General features: G+C 35.2%; 1 protein-coding gene across 8 annotated transcripts in view; it reads left to right on the forward strand.

Annotated features, from left to right (window-relative positions):
- Positions 1-14852, forward strand: part of NBEAL1 (neurobeachin like 1) — a 180892-nt gene that overhangs the window by 48386 nt on the left and 117654 nt on the right. For all 8 annotated transcript variants that reach the window (XM_067026594.1, XM_067026592.1, XM_067026598.1 and 5 more), the window contains 4 exons: positions 351-433; positions 4842-4927; positions 8410-8716; positions 10608-10714. In XM_067026594.1, coding sequence (XP_066882695.1) covers positions 351-433; positions 4842-4927; positions 8410-8716; positions 10608-10714 — 583 coding nt within the window. The remainder of the gene's footprint in view (positions 1-350; positions 434-4841; positions 4928-8409; positions 8717-10607; positions 10715-14852) is intronic.

Consider the following 14852-nt stretch of genomic DNA (forward strand, 5'->3'; position numbering starts at 1 on the left):
TTAGGTATCAAATTAGCAGTACTATTGAACTAGTTCTTTTACATTTTGGAAATTTTAAATGGCTATTTCCTTTTTCTATTTCCAGTTGTTAGGAAACTTAATGTGACTGCTACGTTTCACCGTTAATTGTTTTAAATTTTTGTGTAATTCGAAAGAAGAAATCCTTTCAGTTGGTGAGCATTTAAATTAGTGGCTAGACTTCTTTTCAAGATTATGCCAATCCTGGTGATGTATTATTCAGTACACAAATCAAAAGTAAAATATTAAATTTATTTTATAATTGTTTTTGTAATTGTGCCTTCTCTACTTGCCCATGTTGTAATTTGGTATTAACTTCTTTTTAACAATAGACGAATCCTTAGTACTGTGGAAAAGAGCAGACAGAAATACAAACCAGCTTCTCTCACAGTGGAGTTTGTCCCTTTCTTTTATCGTAAGTAACAGCCCTAATTTCTCTTGCTTTGATTCTGATGTTACTTTGATTGTTCCTTATTCTTCTTCTGATTCTGACCTTGATTCAGGCTTTGTGTATTTATAAGATAAAGATTCTAAGAAACTATTACTGGAGTACTTGATTCATGTTTTGTTGTGATTATTCTTCTTGGTTTTATTTAATTCATTGTTCTCAAAGTGTCTTTCTTTTGAGAAGAGCTGAATGTTTTAATGACGGTAGTATATTTTAAAACTTTAGAATTTTTACGGAAAATAAACTAGAGAGAATTGGTCCCTATTTGTATGACCTATATGGACTCTAGCTTTCTTTCTTTAAAAAAATGATTTTGCCATATTTTAAGAATGTAGAAAATTTTTCAGAATATAAAAGGAACACCTTGTGTTTCCCACTCAAATTGGTCAGATCTTAACATTTTGCCATTTTGCCATATTTGCTTGAATTCTCTCACTCTTTTTTTTTTCCTAAGAAATAAAATAAGACAAATAGTCCCTGGAAGGGCAGTTGGTCCTGTCCAAAATATATATGACATTTGGTCCATGCCAAAAGATCCTTGATATTTGGTCCTGTCCAAAAAGTCCATAAGACACTTGGCTATGCCAAAAGGTCCTTGAAATTTGCTCCTATCCAAATGAGCATATTTGGTTCATGCCACATGGTTTTGGGTAGGACCAAATGTCAGGGACTTTTTGGCATGGACCAAATATCTTATGGACATTTCGGACAGGACCAAATGTCTCCTAACCAAATGGTCCTTTGTTTGATTGCTTGGTGAAGATGATTGCAGTGCCCACTTTGCTTGACCACCAGTAGTGATACTGCCTTCAGTTAGATAATCAAACTCACATGTCCACAGTAGGAAACCCAGCATGCCAGTGGAACAGTGTAGGTGTTTCTTTTCAGGAGGAGATCTCAGAACATTCCAAGGGCTTTTCTTGGGTTTTCTAAGTGAAGGTATGAAACCAAATTGGTGGGTGTGTGAGCTACTCTGGCTTTGAAGTACAGTATCCCTTAGAAGGCATGTATAGCTTATAGTAACCCATGAATGTAATTTCCACATCCTGGGAAGGGAAATGCCTAAATTACAAGTTGCGATCAGGGAAGCCCAATGTTATTCTATAGTTATCATAGTTTTCCTAGTCCAGATCAAGGACCATTTTTACCATAAGCAATGTTGCCTGGTAACTCATTTGTCACTCATTGATGGTCCACATTTGTCAGATTTCCAGAAATATAATTCTTGGTCCATTTTCCTATAGAGAAGGAGAAAGGGTTTTCCCTACCCTTTGTTAATCAGTATTCACAGTAGTGATAGTGAAAATTTTCAATTGTAAAGATGTTTTTCCTTTTGCAATTTTGCAAGATATCCTTGGAATGATATGTGGCATAGGGTGAATATCTTATTTTTCAACATTTTTTCATGTAACATTTTGCATCCATTGATGGTACTTGCCTGGATCAGTTATTTTATTGAGGGTTGCAGTATTGTGGTCTTCAAATTCTGTCCTTACAGTTCTATCAGCTGTTGTGTTCTGTAAAAAAGAATTTTCCCTCATCAACTGGGGATAAACTATAGCTGTTCCAAAAAAGGCTGGATAAAGTACTTAAATCTTTCCCTTTTACTGTCTTTTCAAAATGAGTTCAAATAATAGTTACTTCTAGTGGGGCAAATAAGTTTTATTTATCTCTTTTTTGTGTATCACTGTGGACTCAATGACTTTCATTTATTCAGTGTTACAATCAGGTTATAGTTTTTGAAGCTAAAATTATTCCAAACTTGATCACTAAGAGCATTTTATCCTATTCAGTTTGCCTTTTCATTTAATTGAGTCTTTTAAAACACAGAAGCTTTAAATATTAATGGAATCTAATATATAAAATTTTTTTTATGATCTGTGGTTTTTGTGCCTTACCAAAGAAATATTGGTTACCTCAAGGTCATGAAGATTTTCTCTTATGTTTTCTTCTATTATGTCAGTTACCTGTTTTGAGTTAGTATTTTCTATCTAGCATAACGTTTTTCATTATTGTTCCAGCAAGATTTGTTGAAAAAGCTCTTCTTTCTTCCATTGAGTTACCTTGGCACATTTGTCAAAAATCTGTTGACCATAAAACATGGGTTGACTTCTGGATTCTCTTTTTTGTTTCACATGTCTACCTTTATGCTGTTACCATGCTGTATTGATTATTGTGACTTTATACTAAGTCCTTAAGTCATTAAGACCTCCAACTTTGTTCTTCCTTTTCAAATTGTTTTCATTATTCTGGATCCTTTGCATTTTTACATATATTTTAGAATCCATTTTTCAGTATTGTTACAAAAAAGCTTGATGGGATTTTGATTGGGATTGTATTGAATCTGTGGAACCATTTGAGGAGAATTGCCACCTTAAGAATATTGAGACTTCCAATTCATGAATCTGATATATCTCATTGTTTATTTGTATGTTATTTATTTCTTTAACCAGTATTACATAGTTTTCAGCATATAGATTGTGCACGTATTTTGTTAATTTATCCCCAAATATTTATCCCAAGTACTTGTAGATGTAAAGTCTTTAAAATAAACTATTGCAAATTTTTTGAAAAGCTTTATCTTCATGACCTGTTTTTTGATAATGAAATGTTCCTTCGTATCCATGGTAATATTCCTTGCCTTGCCTTGGTGATATTCCTTGCCTATTTTGTCAGATACTAGTATAGTATCTGACACTCCAGCAATCTTATGATTAGAATTTGTTTTCTGTATGTCCTCTGTGGCTGAAAAGAACTCTATCATCTGTGTGAAATCTGAAATTTCAGTTTACAACTTCTTGGTAGGTTTTTGCCTGTCTTGTGGGATTTCATACTATAATTTAGGACTGGTACTTGGACTCAAAGTGAGTCCTTTGCACATTTCTGGATTGCTTTCTCTGTATGTAGAACTTCCTCCATTCAAGTACTGCTTTACAAATTCCAGTTGCCTAGGCGTCCCCAAACTTATTATCTGTCTCCTAACTCAGCAAATAGCCATGTTCTTTTAGGGTTCCTCTTTTCTCTGCATTTGTTCAGAATATGTCTACAAACCAGAAGCTGAGGTGATACTTGGGTTCACTTTGCTTTCCTTCTCTTGTGTATCACAATAGAAGGACAATTTCTAGAACCTAAAAATCTCTAGAGCCTATTTTTTTTTCCAATTTTCTAGTTATTTATAGCAGGAAAACAAGTGTAGTGACAGTTATTCCAACATAGCTGGAATGACTTAATTTTTTTAATGTAAATTTCTATCAATACACTTTAACTCAAAATTGTTTCTTTTTGGTAATGTTTCTTATGTATAAAAGTTGGATATAATTCTATTGTTATAATCGTGTCTTTGTGTGTAATGATGTATGCAAAAGGATATTCATTACTGGATTGTTAGTAATATCAAAAGAAAATGGAAAAGCATAAACGTTTATCAGTAGAGAACTGGTTAAGTAATTTAAGGTACGTCATTGTAGTGGAATGCTCTCTAGTCATTCCACTACTGATGAATAATGCAGATGTATATGTTAAGATGTAATAATGCCCAGAATGTATTAAGCATAAAAGCATAATGCAGTAATATATGTAAAGCTTTTTTGCTTTTTTTTTTTTTTTTTTTTAAGGTGTGGGGAGCAAGGTGGATTGAGGAATAGTTTAGAGGGAAACTTGCTTTTCCTTGTCAGTTTTTTAATGCTGTTTAATTTTTTCTGTATAATGTACATGTATAACCTTTTAAAAACAATAAAATTATGTTAAAATAAAGGTTACTAGTGGTACTAGAACTTCAGAATATTGGCCCTGGAGTGGACCCAGGAGATCTTTTTATCTAACTCTTTCAATTTTATAATTGAATAATAATAGTTATACTAATAAGCAGTAGTACTAGTAGTAAAAAGACATCTAGTTTTATTGCAGATTTGGGTTAATTTGTAGCTCTGTCACTTAGTAACCCGATGACTTTAGGCACTGTATTAAATTTTGACCTTCCATTTGCTCATTTATAAATGAGGTCAAAATATCATCTTCATATGGAGTATTATGAGAATTAAATGAGGCAACATAAAGAAAGTATCTAAAATGCTCCCTGATTGATGGTTTCTCTTTTCCTTTCCTATGAAAAAAAAATGCATGTTAACTTTGCCTTTTAACAAATTTTAGCCTTTCACAAATCTTTTTTAAAAATTTTGTTGTTTTGTTTTGTTTCTTATAATTAATTTTTACTGGAGTATAGTTGCTTTAAAATGTTGTGTTAGCTTCTACTGTGCAGCAAAGTGAATGAGCTACACAAATCGTTCTTGATGTTTCTGTGTCAGACATTCCTTAGAGATCAGTCATACTGTGAAAGAGAAACCTTATTTATTTATTTTGTGTATTATATTCACAGAATGTTTTCAAGAAAGTGAGCATCTCAAGGAAAGTCTTAAATGTTGCTTATTGCATCTCTTTGGAGCCATTGTAGCTGGTGGGCAGGTAAGGAACATGTTGAAAGTTATCCTATAAGACGATAATAAACAGTGCAAAAAGTTTTCCATGGATTATTTAATGAATTCTTTGTCTTTTTAAAAATTTCATGAACCATACAAATATTTTTTTGAGTTTAGATCTTGTTTAAAACTTAATTTACTTATTTCTTTTATTTATTAAGTTCCAAAAACCTAAGTAATAATATTAGCATTAACAATAAAATTACTGCATAAATAACTAGATTTAACAGTTCTTGGTATTTGAAGTTCTTAGTTGTATTAACTTTCAGCTTCCAGTTCTTACTTTAGAATATAGAGGATAGTCATCCCTGTTAGTTCATTTGATGAAATAAAACTCTAGCCGTTTGATTTCCTAAGACATATAAATTTAGTCACTCTGCTGTCTATTTTTAATTATTAAATGCATATATACATGGCTTATATGCATTTTTCAACAAACTAAACTAGTTTTTAAATTACAAGAAAGAAGTTCTAGTAATTTTATTTATTTTTAAAAATTGAACATCTTAAAAGCTGTCTGTAGTAAACTTTGTTTTTTTTTTTTTTGTTTGTTTTTGCGGTATGCGGGCCTCTCACTGTTGTGGCCTCTCCCGTTGCGGAGCACAGGCTCCGGACGCACAGGCTCAGAGGCCATGGCTCACGGGCTTAGTTGCTCCGCGGCATGTGGGATCTTCCTGGACCAGGGCACGAACCCATGTCTCCTGCATCGGCAGGCGGATTCTCGACCACTGCGCCACCAGGGAAGCCCTGTAGTAAACTTTGAATCTAAGTACTAGTTGAAAACAGGATTATAGTTCAGAAGGAATATTCTACTTGTTTTGTTTAACCACACAGTTTAGATCAGAGGTTTCTAACACGTTTTATATCACATACCCCTTTGGCAGTCTGATATAGCCCCTTGTCAGAATGTTTTCACAGGCCTAAAATAAAATACATATGATCACAAAGGAAACTATACTGAAATGCAGTTACTAAAATATTAACAAAACAAGTTTGTAGCATAGTAATGTGCTTCTTTATAACACATCAAATAAAAAAATACAGCAGCAAGTCTAGTGACTAATGTAATTTCAAAGAAGAGATGAGGTTAAATGATGTTTCAAGATACTACAACAACTATAATACATGAAAATGTATATGATTTCTATTGATGACAGAAATCACAGGTATTGCTAATAAAACTGCTTGGGTTTCCTAGTGGGCCACGTTGCCCTCTCCTCTGCACTCTAGTAGAAGACTAGAGTCTCTGTAGTGAGAGGGATGGTGACCAGAATCCTATTTTTCAGTTTGTTTGCTTTGTCACCTTCCTTTATTAGCTAATAGCCTTCTTTTGCTTCAGTACCTCCCCATTTCCATCATTTCTCCACTACTAAGAATAAGAATTAATAAGTGTACATGAGTAAAATTGGAAATGACATCGTTTTTGACTGATGCCGAAACTGGTTGGATCCTGTTCCCTTTTTTAGTATACCCAGACTTGTTCTTGTTAGGGCCTGGGGTAATCAAGCCCTGAGAGAACTCCAGTGATTAAAACTCACATGGAAATCAAATAGGTTGGAAGCCCAATTTATTATTTTATGTACTGAAAATACTCAAAATTCTTATAATCAGGTCATAGCTATAGTTACAAATATATTGAAATCAGAAGGCTGTTGAATATAGCCTCAGTACAAGGGTATTCAGATGAATAGCTAAAGGCATAATAATGGCTTTTTCACAGAGTCAAAAAAGTCCAATGACTGGTCTCCCTTTCCAAAGCATCATGCCTGGCTTCCCACTGGCATATTTATGCTGTTTTGTGCTATGTTAAGAGCAGGGGCTCTGGAGCCAGACTGACATAGGTTTGAATCCTATGTCATTTCTAACTAGTTGTGTGACCTTGGATAAACTGTTTACATTTGTTTAGTTTCTCTATTTGTAATGTGAAAATAGTAACACTTATAGGTCAGTCATAAGGACCAAATGCCATATAATATATGTAAAACACTTAACAAAGTGCCTGTGCTTATAAGAATGAAGTATATCACAGGGGTATCAGATTTATGATTCCTTGAAAGTAGCAGTAAATACTGAAGTTCTAGTAGCTTAAGTTAGAAGTTTACCTTTTTTCTTTTGTTTAAAAAAAAAATAGCTGTAAGCAGTCCAGAGTTAATCTGGTGGCTCTAACCTCTTCAGGGACTCAGGTACCTTTTGAATGTCAGTTTGTTATCCTTACTATTATTTCTTGAGGTACAAAATAGCTTCTAGAGTTTTGGCTACCATGTCTACATTTTGGGCACAAAGATGGAGGGGGAGGTGAAGAAGGAGACAAATGGCAGGTGCCAGTTATCTTTGAAGGAGATACTGAAAAGCTGACAGTATCTCATTTGTCAAACTCCATCAGATAGCTGCAAAGTTGCAAATATGTTCAGATTAAAAATTTTATAAAACTTGTTTCCTCAGCCTCCTTAACAGCAGGGGAGGTTAGGAAATGTAATGTTTATTCCTGGTAGCCATGTGTCCAGCAAAAACATCAGGGGTTCTGTTAATAAGGAAGCAGAGAAAAATTGATGTTGGATGGGCCATCAGCAATTTCTTCCATAGTAGCACTTGTTATTACTGATATTATTTATTATACTGATAATCAGTCCAAATGGCCTAAGTGTTATTACTTTCAGATGATTTTACATAATTATACTCTGATTTATTATTTATGAATTTAACAATTTAGGGCAACATATTTATTTCAAGTTTAATGGATCACCTCAAATAGCTACCAGTTACTTAGAGTTTCAGAAATATGTATGTAGAATCAGAGCCAAGCCAGTCCTCTTATATATCTATATTATTTGGGATAATATGATATAAATGATATATGTCATTTGCTATAACCAACAGAAAACCTGAGAGAGGATTGGCCAAATCGACATGTTTATTTTTATTCTTGCATAAGAAATACAGATGCAGGCGGTTCTGGGATAGCACAGCAACTCAATGATATCATCAGGGACTAAGGTCCTTGTGTTCCTGTTCTGCTCTGTAGCCTGCTACTTTAATTCTGGGGCTTGTTTCCTCATGATATAAAGGTGGATCCAAGCTTCTTGTCTGCATTTCAGGCAGGAAAAGGGTGAAAAAGCCAAGCGCAAAGGATCCTTCCCTTTTTAATTTGTAAAGTGATATCCTCTTCATGGTCTACTGGCATATATTCTTGACCAGAACTATGTCACATGGCTACCCCTAGCTACAAGGGAGGGTGGTAAGTAAGTTTTCTACATGGGCAGATGACTATCTGAATAAAATCAGAATTCTGTTAGTAGTGAAGAAATGTGTAAAACACCAGCGGTGTCTGTCAAAGTATCTGTGTAAAATTTTTTCAATGTTGATTTATAAAGAAAAAGTCTGCAGATTTATTAAATTCTCTTTGTTTTTGCAAACGTACAGCACTTCAGTTAGATTTGGGTTTCATTTTTATTGTCTCTCATGTTTCAGAGGAATGCTTTGCAAGCAATTTCTCCAGCCACCATGGAGGTTCTCATGAGAGTTTTGGCTGATTGCGATTCTTGGGAGGACGGAAATCCTGAAGAAGTGGGTAGGAAGGTAGAACTTACTCTGAAGTGCCTTACAGAGGTGGTACATATCCTTCTCACTAGCAGCTCTGATCAGCGTCAAGTGGAAACCAGCACTATTTTGGAGAACTATTTTAAATTGCTAAATTCAGATCATTCAGCTTTACCTAATCAAAGGAGGTCCAGACTGTGGGAAAGCCGGTTCATAGCTCTACAGATCAAAATGCTGAGTGAGTATTAGATGAAGTTTATTATATTCAGTTTTCTCTGAATCTAGTTTTTTTTTTTTACCTTTATATTCTCCATTTTCATTTAGAATTCAAGGCCATTGTATAGAAAATATTGATTGTTTAATTCAGATATGTGACTATTTAGATTTGACTTCAAAATAATACAGAATTGATTTGTCTTTCACATATTTGCTTTAACAGTGACAAAATCGAGCCTCTATATTCTTTTTTTTTTAACATCTTTATTGGAGTATAATTGCTTTACAATGGTGTGTTAGTTTCTGCTTTATAACAAAGTGAATCAGTTATACATATACGTATGTTCCCATATCTCTTCCCTCTTGCGTCTCCCTCCCTCCCACCTTCCCTATCCCACCCCTCTACATGGTCACAAAGCACCGAGCTGATCTCCCTGTGCTATGCAGCTGCTTCCCACTAGCTATCTGTTTTACATTTGGTAGTGTATATATGTCCATGCTACTCTCTCACTTTGTCACAGCTTACCCTTCCCCCTCCCCACATCCTCAAGTCCATTCTCTAGTAGGTCTGTGTCTTTATTCCTATCTTATCCCTAGGTTCTTCGTGATTTTTTTTTCTCTTTTGAAAGTTGTAATCCACTAAAAGCATCAATGTTCAAAAGAGAATCAGCTGTGATTTTGAAATTCTAGGAAAAGTAAATTTTCAGAAAGTGCCATTTGTAGTTTCTAACCTATGGCAGAGTCACATACGATCAATTTTTTATGTGCTTCTAATACATCTCTGTAGAAATCACTTCAGCATGTCCTTCCTTTTGAGGGTTTCTTGTTTCTTGTTTTGTTTTGATTCCTCAGATCCTCTATGTGTATGTGTTTTGTTTTTCTTTCCCTCTCTTTGTGTTGGTTGTTTTGTGTAATTCTGTGCTTCTTTCTCTCTCTCTGCCTCTCCTGCCTCCCTGCAAGCTCCTTCACCAATATACGTGATTTCTTTTTGTATTCCTGTTAGATTGATAGATACTAATATTACTGAGAGTTCCTTTTTATAGAAGTAAAATATTTTCATTATAGCTAAACTAGAAAATTCAGATAAATGAAAAAATGTTTTTATATCCTGCCACCCGACATAACCAACATTAATGGTTTGTTGTATGGCCCTAGAGACTTTAAAAAATGTTTGTGTGGGTATGTGTGTGGTGTCCAATTTAAAAATATTGGACATCAAAATCTCAGTGAAACTTAATATTTCATAACAACAGTGTTTTTGTAGGAAAATAAGATTCATCTTATATAGTTTCTATTCTTTTATATGTTATAACATGTCATGTTTTATAGTTATTATAAGTTATAAGTTTATAAGGATATTTGAGTCTATATTGAATGGACTTCTTTTTTATTATGAACTTGCATATTACCTATGTCAAATGTCCCTTGATTTCTGAGTGGGGACATCCTTTCAGTAGGAAACAAGACCAAAGCATCATCACAAATGGATTAATTACCTTAGTCTCATTTTCATGATAGCCATATGTTAATTTTATACTATAGAAATGAGACTATGTTGCCAAACATAACCAAGTGTTGCTTATTCCTAGCAAGTTGGGAACCACAGTTTATTACACTTAAGTTATAATGGAAGAACACTTAAGTAAATCTCTGGGAAATATATATCATTCTTATATATAAAAACATAAATATTTTTAATAATAAATTATAAAAATGTTTACTTTTTTTTCACTTTTTTAATCAAGTAATAAGTACAGGTTTTGTTTTCTACTCCCCCTCTTTATTATTTCCTATTAATTTACATCTGTTTGTTAGCCAAAAAGCCTAAATTAAATATATGGCTAGAGTGACTGTTTCTGTGATCCCAGATTTTCCACTTTATTAAATGGACAATTTTGTTTTTAATTTCCTAGATACCATTACAGCCATGTTAGACTGCAGAGATAGGCCTGTTCTTCAGGCTATTTTTCTTAACAGTAATTGCTTTGAACATCTCATACGACTGCTACAGAACTGCAAGGTATTTTTCTATTATTACTATTATTGTTGTCTTTGATTTTAATAAGCTCTTATTTTGTTTATGTTTTGATTCTATTTTGAGCATATTATAACTATAACTAAATTTTTTTATTGTGGTAAAATACACGTAATGTAAAATTTACCATCTTAATCATTTTTAAGTATATAGTTCAGTGGTATTAAATACATTCATGTTGTTGTCGCAACCATTACCACCATCCATCCCGCATAACTCTTCATCTTGTAAAACTAAAACTCTATATCCATTAAACAACTCTACATTCTCCTCTCAAGTTCAGCCCTTGGCAACTACTATTCTTGCTGTCTCTGTGATTTTGACTACGTACCTCGTATAGGTGGAATTAAACAGTGTTTGATTTTTTGTGACTGGCTTATTTCATTCAGCATAATATCCTCAAGATTCATCCATGTTGTAGCATATTACAGAATTTCCTTTCTTTTTAAGACTGAATAGTATCTCATTGTATGTATACTTATGTATATACCACATTTTGTTTATTCATTCATCTGTTGATGGACTCTTGTGTTGATTCTACCTTTTGGCTATCATGGATAATGTTGCTATGAACATGAGTATACAAATATCTTTTCAAGACCCTACTTTAAATTCTTTTTGGTATATATCCAGAAGTGGGTTTGCTGGATCATATAGTAATTAAATTTTTAATTTTTTTGAGGAACCACCTTACTGTTTTCCATAGTAGCTGGACCATTTTACATTGCCACCAACAGTGCACAAAGGTTCCAGTTTCTCAAAATTCTTATCAACACTTGTTTTCTTCTTCTTCTCGTCTTTCTTCTTTTTCCTCTTCCTCCTCTTCCTCTTCCCCTTCCTCTTCTCCCTCTTCCTCCTCCTCTTCTTCCTCTTCTTTTTTTTGATAATAGCCATCTCAATGGGTGTGAGGTGGTATCTCACTGTAGTTTGATTTGCTTTTCTCTGATGATTAGTGATGCTGAGCATCTGTTCATGTGCTTACTGGCCATTTGTATATCATCTTTAGAGAAATGTCTATTCAAGTCCTTGGTGCATTTTTTTTTTTTTTTTTTGCGGTACGCGGGCCTCTCACTGCCGCGGCCTCTGCGTAGCACAGGCTCCGGATGTGCAGGCCCACTGGCCATGGCCCACGGGCCCAGCCGCTCCACAGCACGTGGGACCCTCCCAGACCAGGGCACGAACCCGCGTCCCCTGCATTGGCAGGTGGACTCCCAACCACTGCACCATCAGGGAAGCCCTTCAAGGAAATCATTATTATTAGAGAGAGAGAGAGAGAGAGAGAGAGAGAGAGAGAGTGAGAGTGTGTGTGTGTGTGTGTGTGTGTGTGTGTGTGTGTGTGTGTGTGTGTGTTATGTGGGCCTCTCACTGTTGTGGCCTCTCCCATTGCGGAGCACAGGCTCCGGACGCGCAGGCTCAGCAGCCAAGGCTCACGGGCCCAGCCACTGTACCACCAGGGAAGCCCTTCAAGGAAATCATTATTATTAGTGTTGTGTGTGTGTGTGTGTGTGTGTGTGTGTGTGTGTGTGTGTGTGTGTGGCCAAGGCTCACGGGCCCAGCCACTGCACCACCAGGGAAGCCCTTCAAGGAAATCATTATTATTAGTGGTGTGTGTGTGTGTGTGTGTGTGTGTGTGTGTGTGTGTGTGTGTGTGTGTGTGTGTGTGGTGGCCTCTCCCGTTGCAGAGCACAGGCTCCGGATGCGCAGGCTCAGCGGCCAAGGCTCACGGGCCCAGCCGCTCCGCGGCGACTGGGGCACGAACCCGTGTCCCCTGTATCGGCAGGTGGATTCTCAACCACTGCCACCAGGGAAGCCTTCCTTGGTGCGTTTTTTAGCTTTTTTGTTGTTAAGTTTCAAAGTCTTTTTTGTTATGCATTGTTAAAGTTTAGTATGAGCATTTGATGGCATATGTTTTTGCACTTTTGTTTCACTTAAGATTATTTCATTAGCATTTTCATGTGTTATGATTTTAATATTTACATGTTATTATATTGAGTGGATGTACCATAGTTTACTTAACTATTCCCTATTGGTAAATTCTTAATTTGTTTCCAATTTTGTTTGTGATTACATAACTCTTTAAAGTTTCATAGAACAGAATTCTATTTCTAGTACAATTATTCGATCAAAGTGCATAAATTTTTTTAATTAGGGAACATTGTGAAAACTTATGAATAAGTGGAAAATGTAGAAAAGTAGAAAATAAAAATACTATTAAGGTTCTTGATGTATACTTCCAATTTGCTTATTTTTAAAAGTTTTTACTAATTTACACTTGTAGCAGATTTGTAAGTACATAATAACTAATATCTCTGATTATTATATGTTTCCATAAATTTCAAGATGGCACCATCTTGAGAACCTTCTTGAGAAGCCTTTGAAAGTAAAACTACTTCAAAGAGCTTTTACCTTTCTATTTGAAGTATTCCTTTCATGAATTCCCTGTTGAAAAATACTGGGGGTCCCTTCTGATTCTGTGAGAATATTCCAGAATAAGAATTTTAATGTCAGCTCCTTGAATTTTTCCACTCGGTTAGGAGGGGTATCCTTGAAAACATTTATGTCACTGTATTGCTTAACTTATAGTAAAATTGCGAAGAATAGCATAAAATAGGAAATAATATATTGATAAAGTAAGTCATGATGAATATTTATGAAGTCAACAAAAGTACCAAATTATCACTGTAGAGTCAGGATCTCTCTGTCCACCTTTTAAAAATCATTCTTGGGAAAGAAATCCTAGGGAGGTGAAAGCAGCATAAGAGAAATGTTTATAAAACCTTCTGTTTGTTGTAAAAATGCAGCGTGGCTTTATCAGTTATAAAGACAACTTCAGTAATAAGGCAAGATCTCACATGTGTAAAGAACCTGCCAGTCACACATTATGGAAGGATAAATCACTAGGATAAAATAGTTTCTACTAAAATTTTTTGAATGCATTTATATAGTATATGAAACTAAGACATAATTTAAAATCTCTATCATATCATGGTCAACAGTATCTTTTTTAAAAATACAAAACTGTTTGACATAGCTGTCATGATGATGAGCTAATATTTACTCTTTCTTCTTGTTATAAGCCGAAGTTTCTTATCATTTAGATCTAGAAACTTGCTGATAGTCATACCATTTTAAAATTTAATTATTTGTTACCATTTATCACATTTTGTTTTGAAACAGGAAATGCTAGAGAAGAAACCCATTTCAGAGGGGAAAGCTAGGCTTTGGGACCTGAGCCTTCTCTCCTGGCAGTAGTCTTTATTTGTGGAATATTCTAGTCAGACTATCTGTAGATTCCTCACTAAACTTTAGACTCATTAAGTTTTTTTTTTTTTTTTTTAACATCTTTATTGGAGTATAATAGCTTTACAATGGTGTGTTAGTTTCTGCTTTATAACAAAGTGAATCAGTTATACATGTACATATGTCCCCATATCTCTTCCCTCTTGCATCTCCCTCCCTCCCACCCTCCCTATCCCACCCCTCTAGGTGGTCGCAAAGCACCCAGCTGACCTCCCTGTGCTATGTGGCTGCTTCCCACTAGCTATCTATTTTATGTTTGGTAGTATATATATGCCCATGCCACTCTATCACTTTGTCCCAGCTTACCCTTCCACCTCCCCATATCCTCAAGTTCATTCTCTAGTAGAGCTGCATCTTTATTCCTGTCTTGCCCCTAGGTTCTTCATGACCGTTTTTTTTTTTTTTTTTTTTTTTTTAGATTCCATATATATGTGTTAGCATGTGGTATTTGTTTTTCTCTTTCTGACTTACTTCACTCTGAATGACAGTCTCTAGGTCCATCCGCCTCACTATAGATAACTCAATTTCATTCCTTTTTATGGCTGAGTAATATTCCATTGTATATATGTGCCACATCTAGACTCATTAAGTTTTAAAAACAAGGGGGGGCCTTCCCTGATGGCACAGTGGTTAAGAATCTGCCTGCCAATGCAGGGGACATGGGTTCGACGCCTGGTCCAGGAAGATCCCACATGCACGGAGCATCTAAGCCCGTGTGCCACAACTATTGAGCCTGCATGCCACAATTACTGAAACCCGCATGCCCAGAGCCCGTGCACCGCAATAAAGAGTAGCCTCTGCTCGCTGCAACCAGAGAAAAGCC

This window comes from Kogia breviceps, chromosome 2, assembly GCF_026419965.1.
Source record: "Kogia breviceps isolate mKogBre1 chromosome 2, mKogBre1 haplotype 1, whole genome shotgun sequence".
Classification (NCBI taxonomy): Eukaryota; Metazoa; Chordata; class Mammalia; order Artiodactyla; family Physeteridae; genus Kogia; species Kogia breviceps.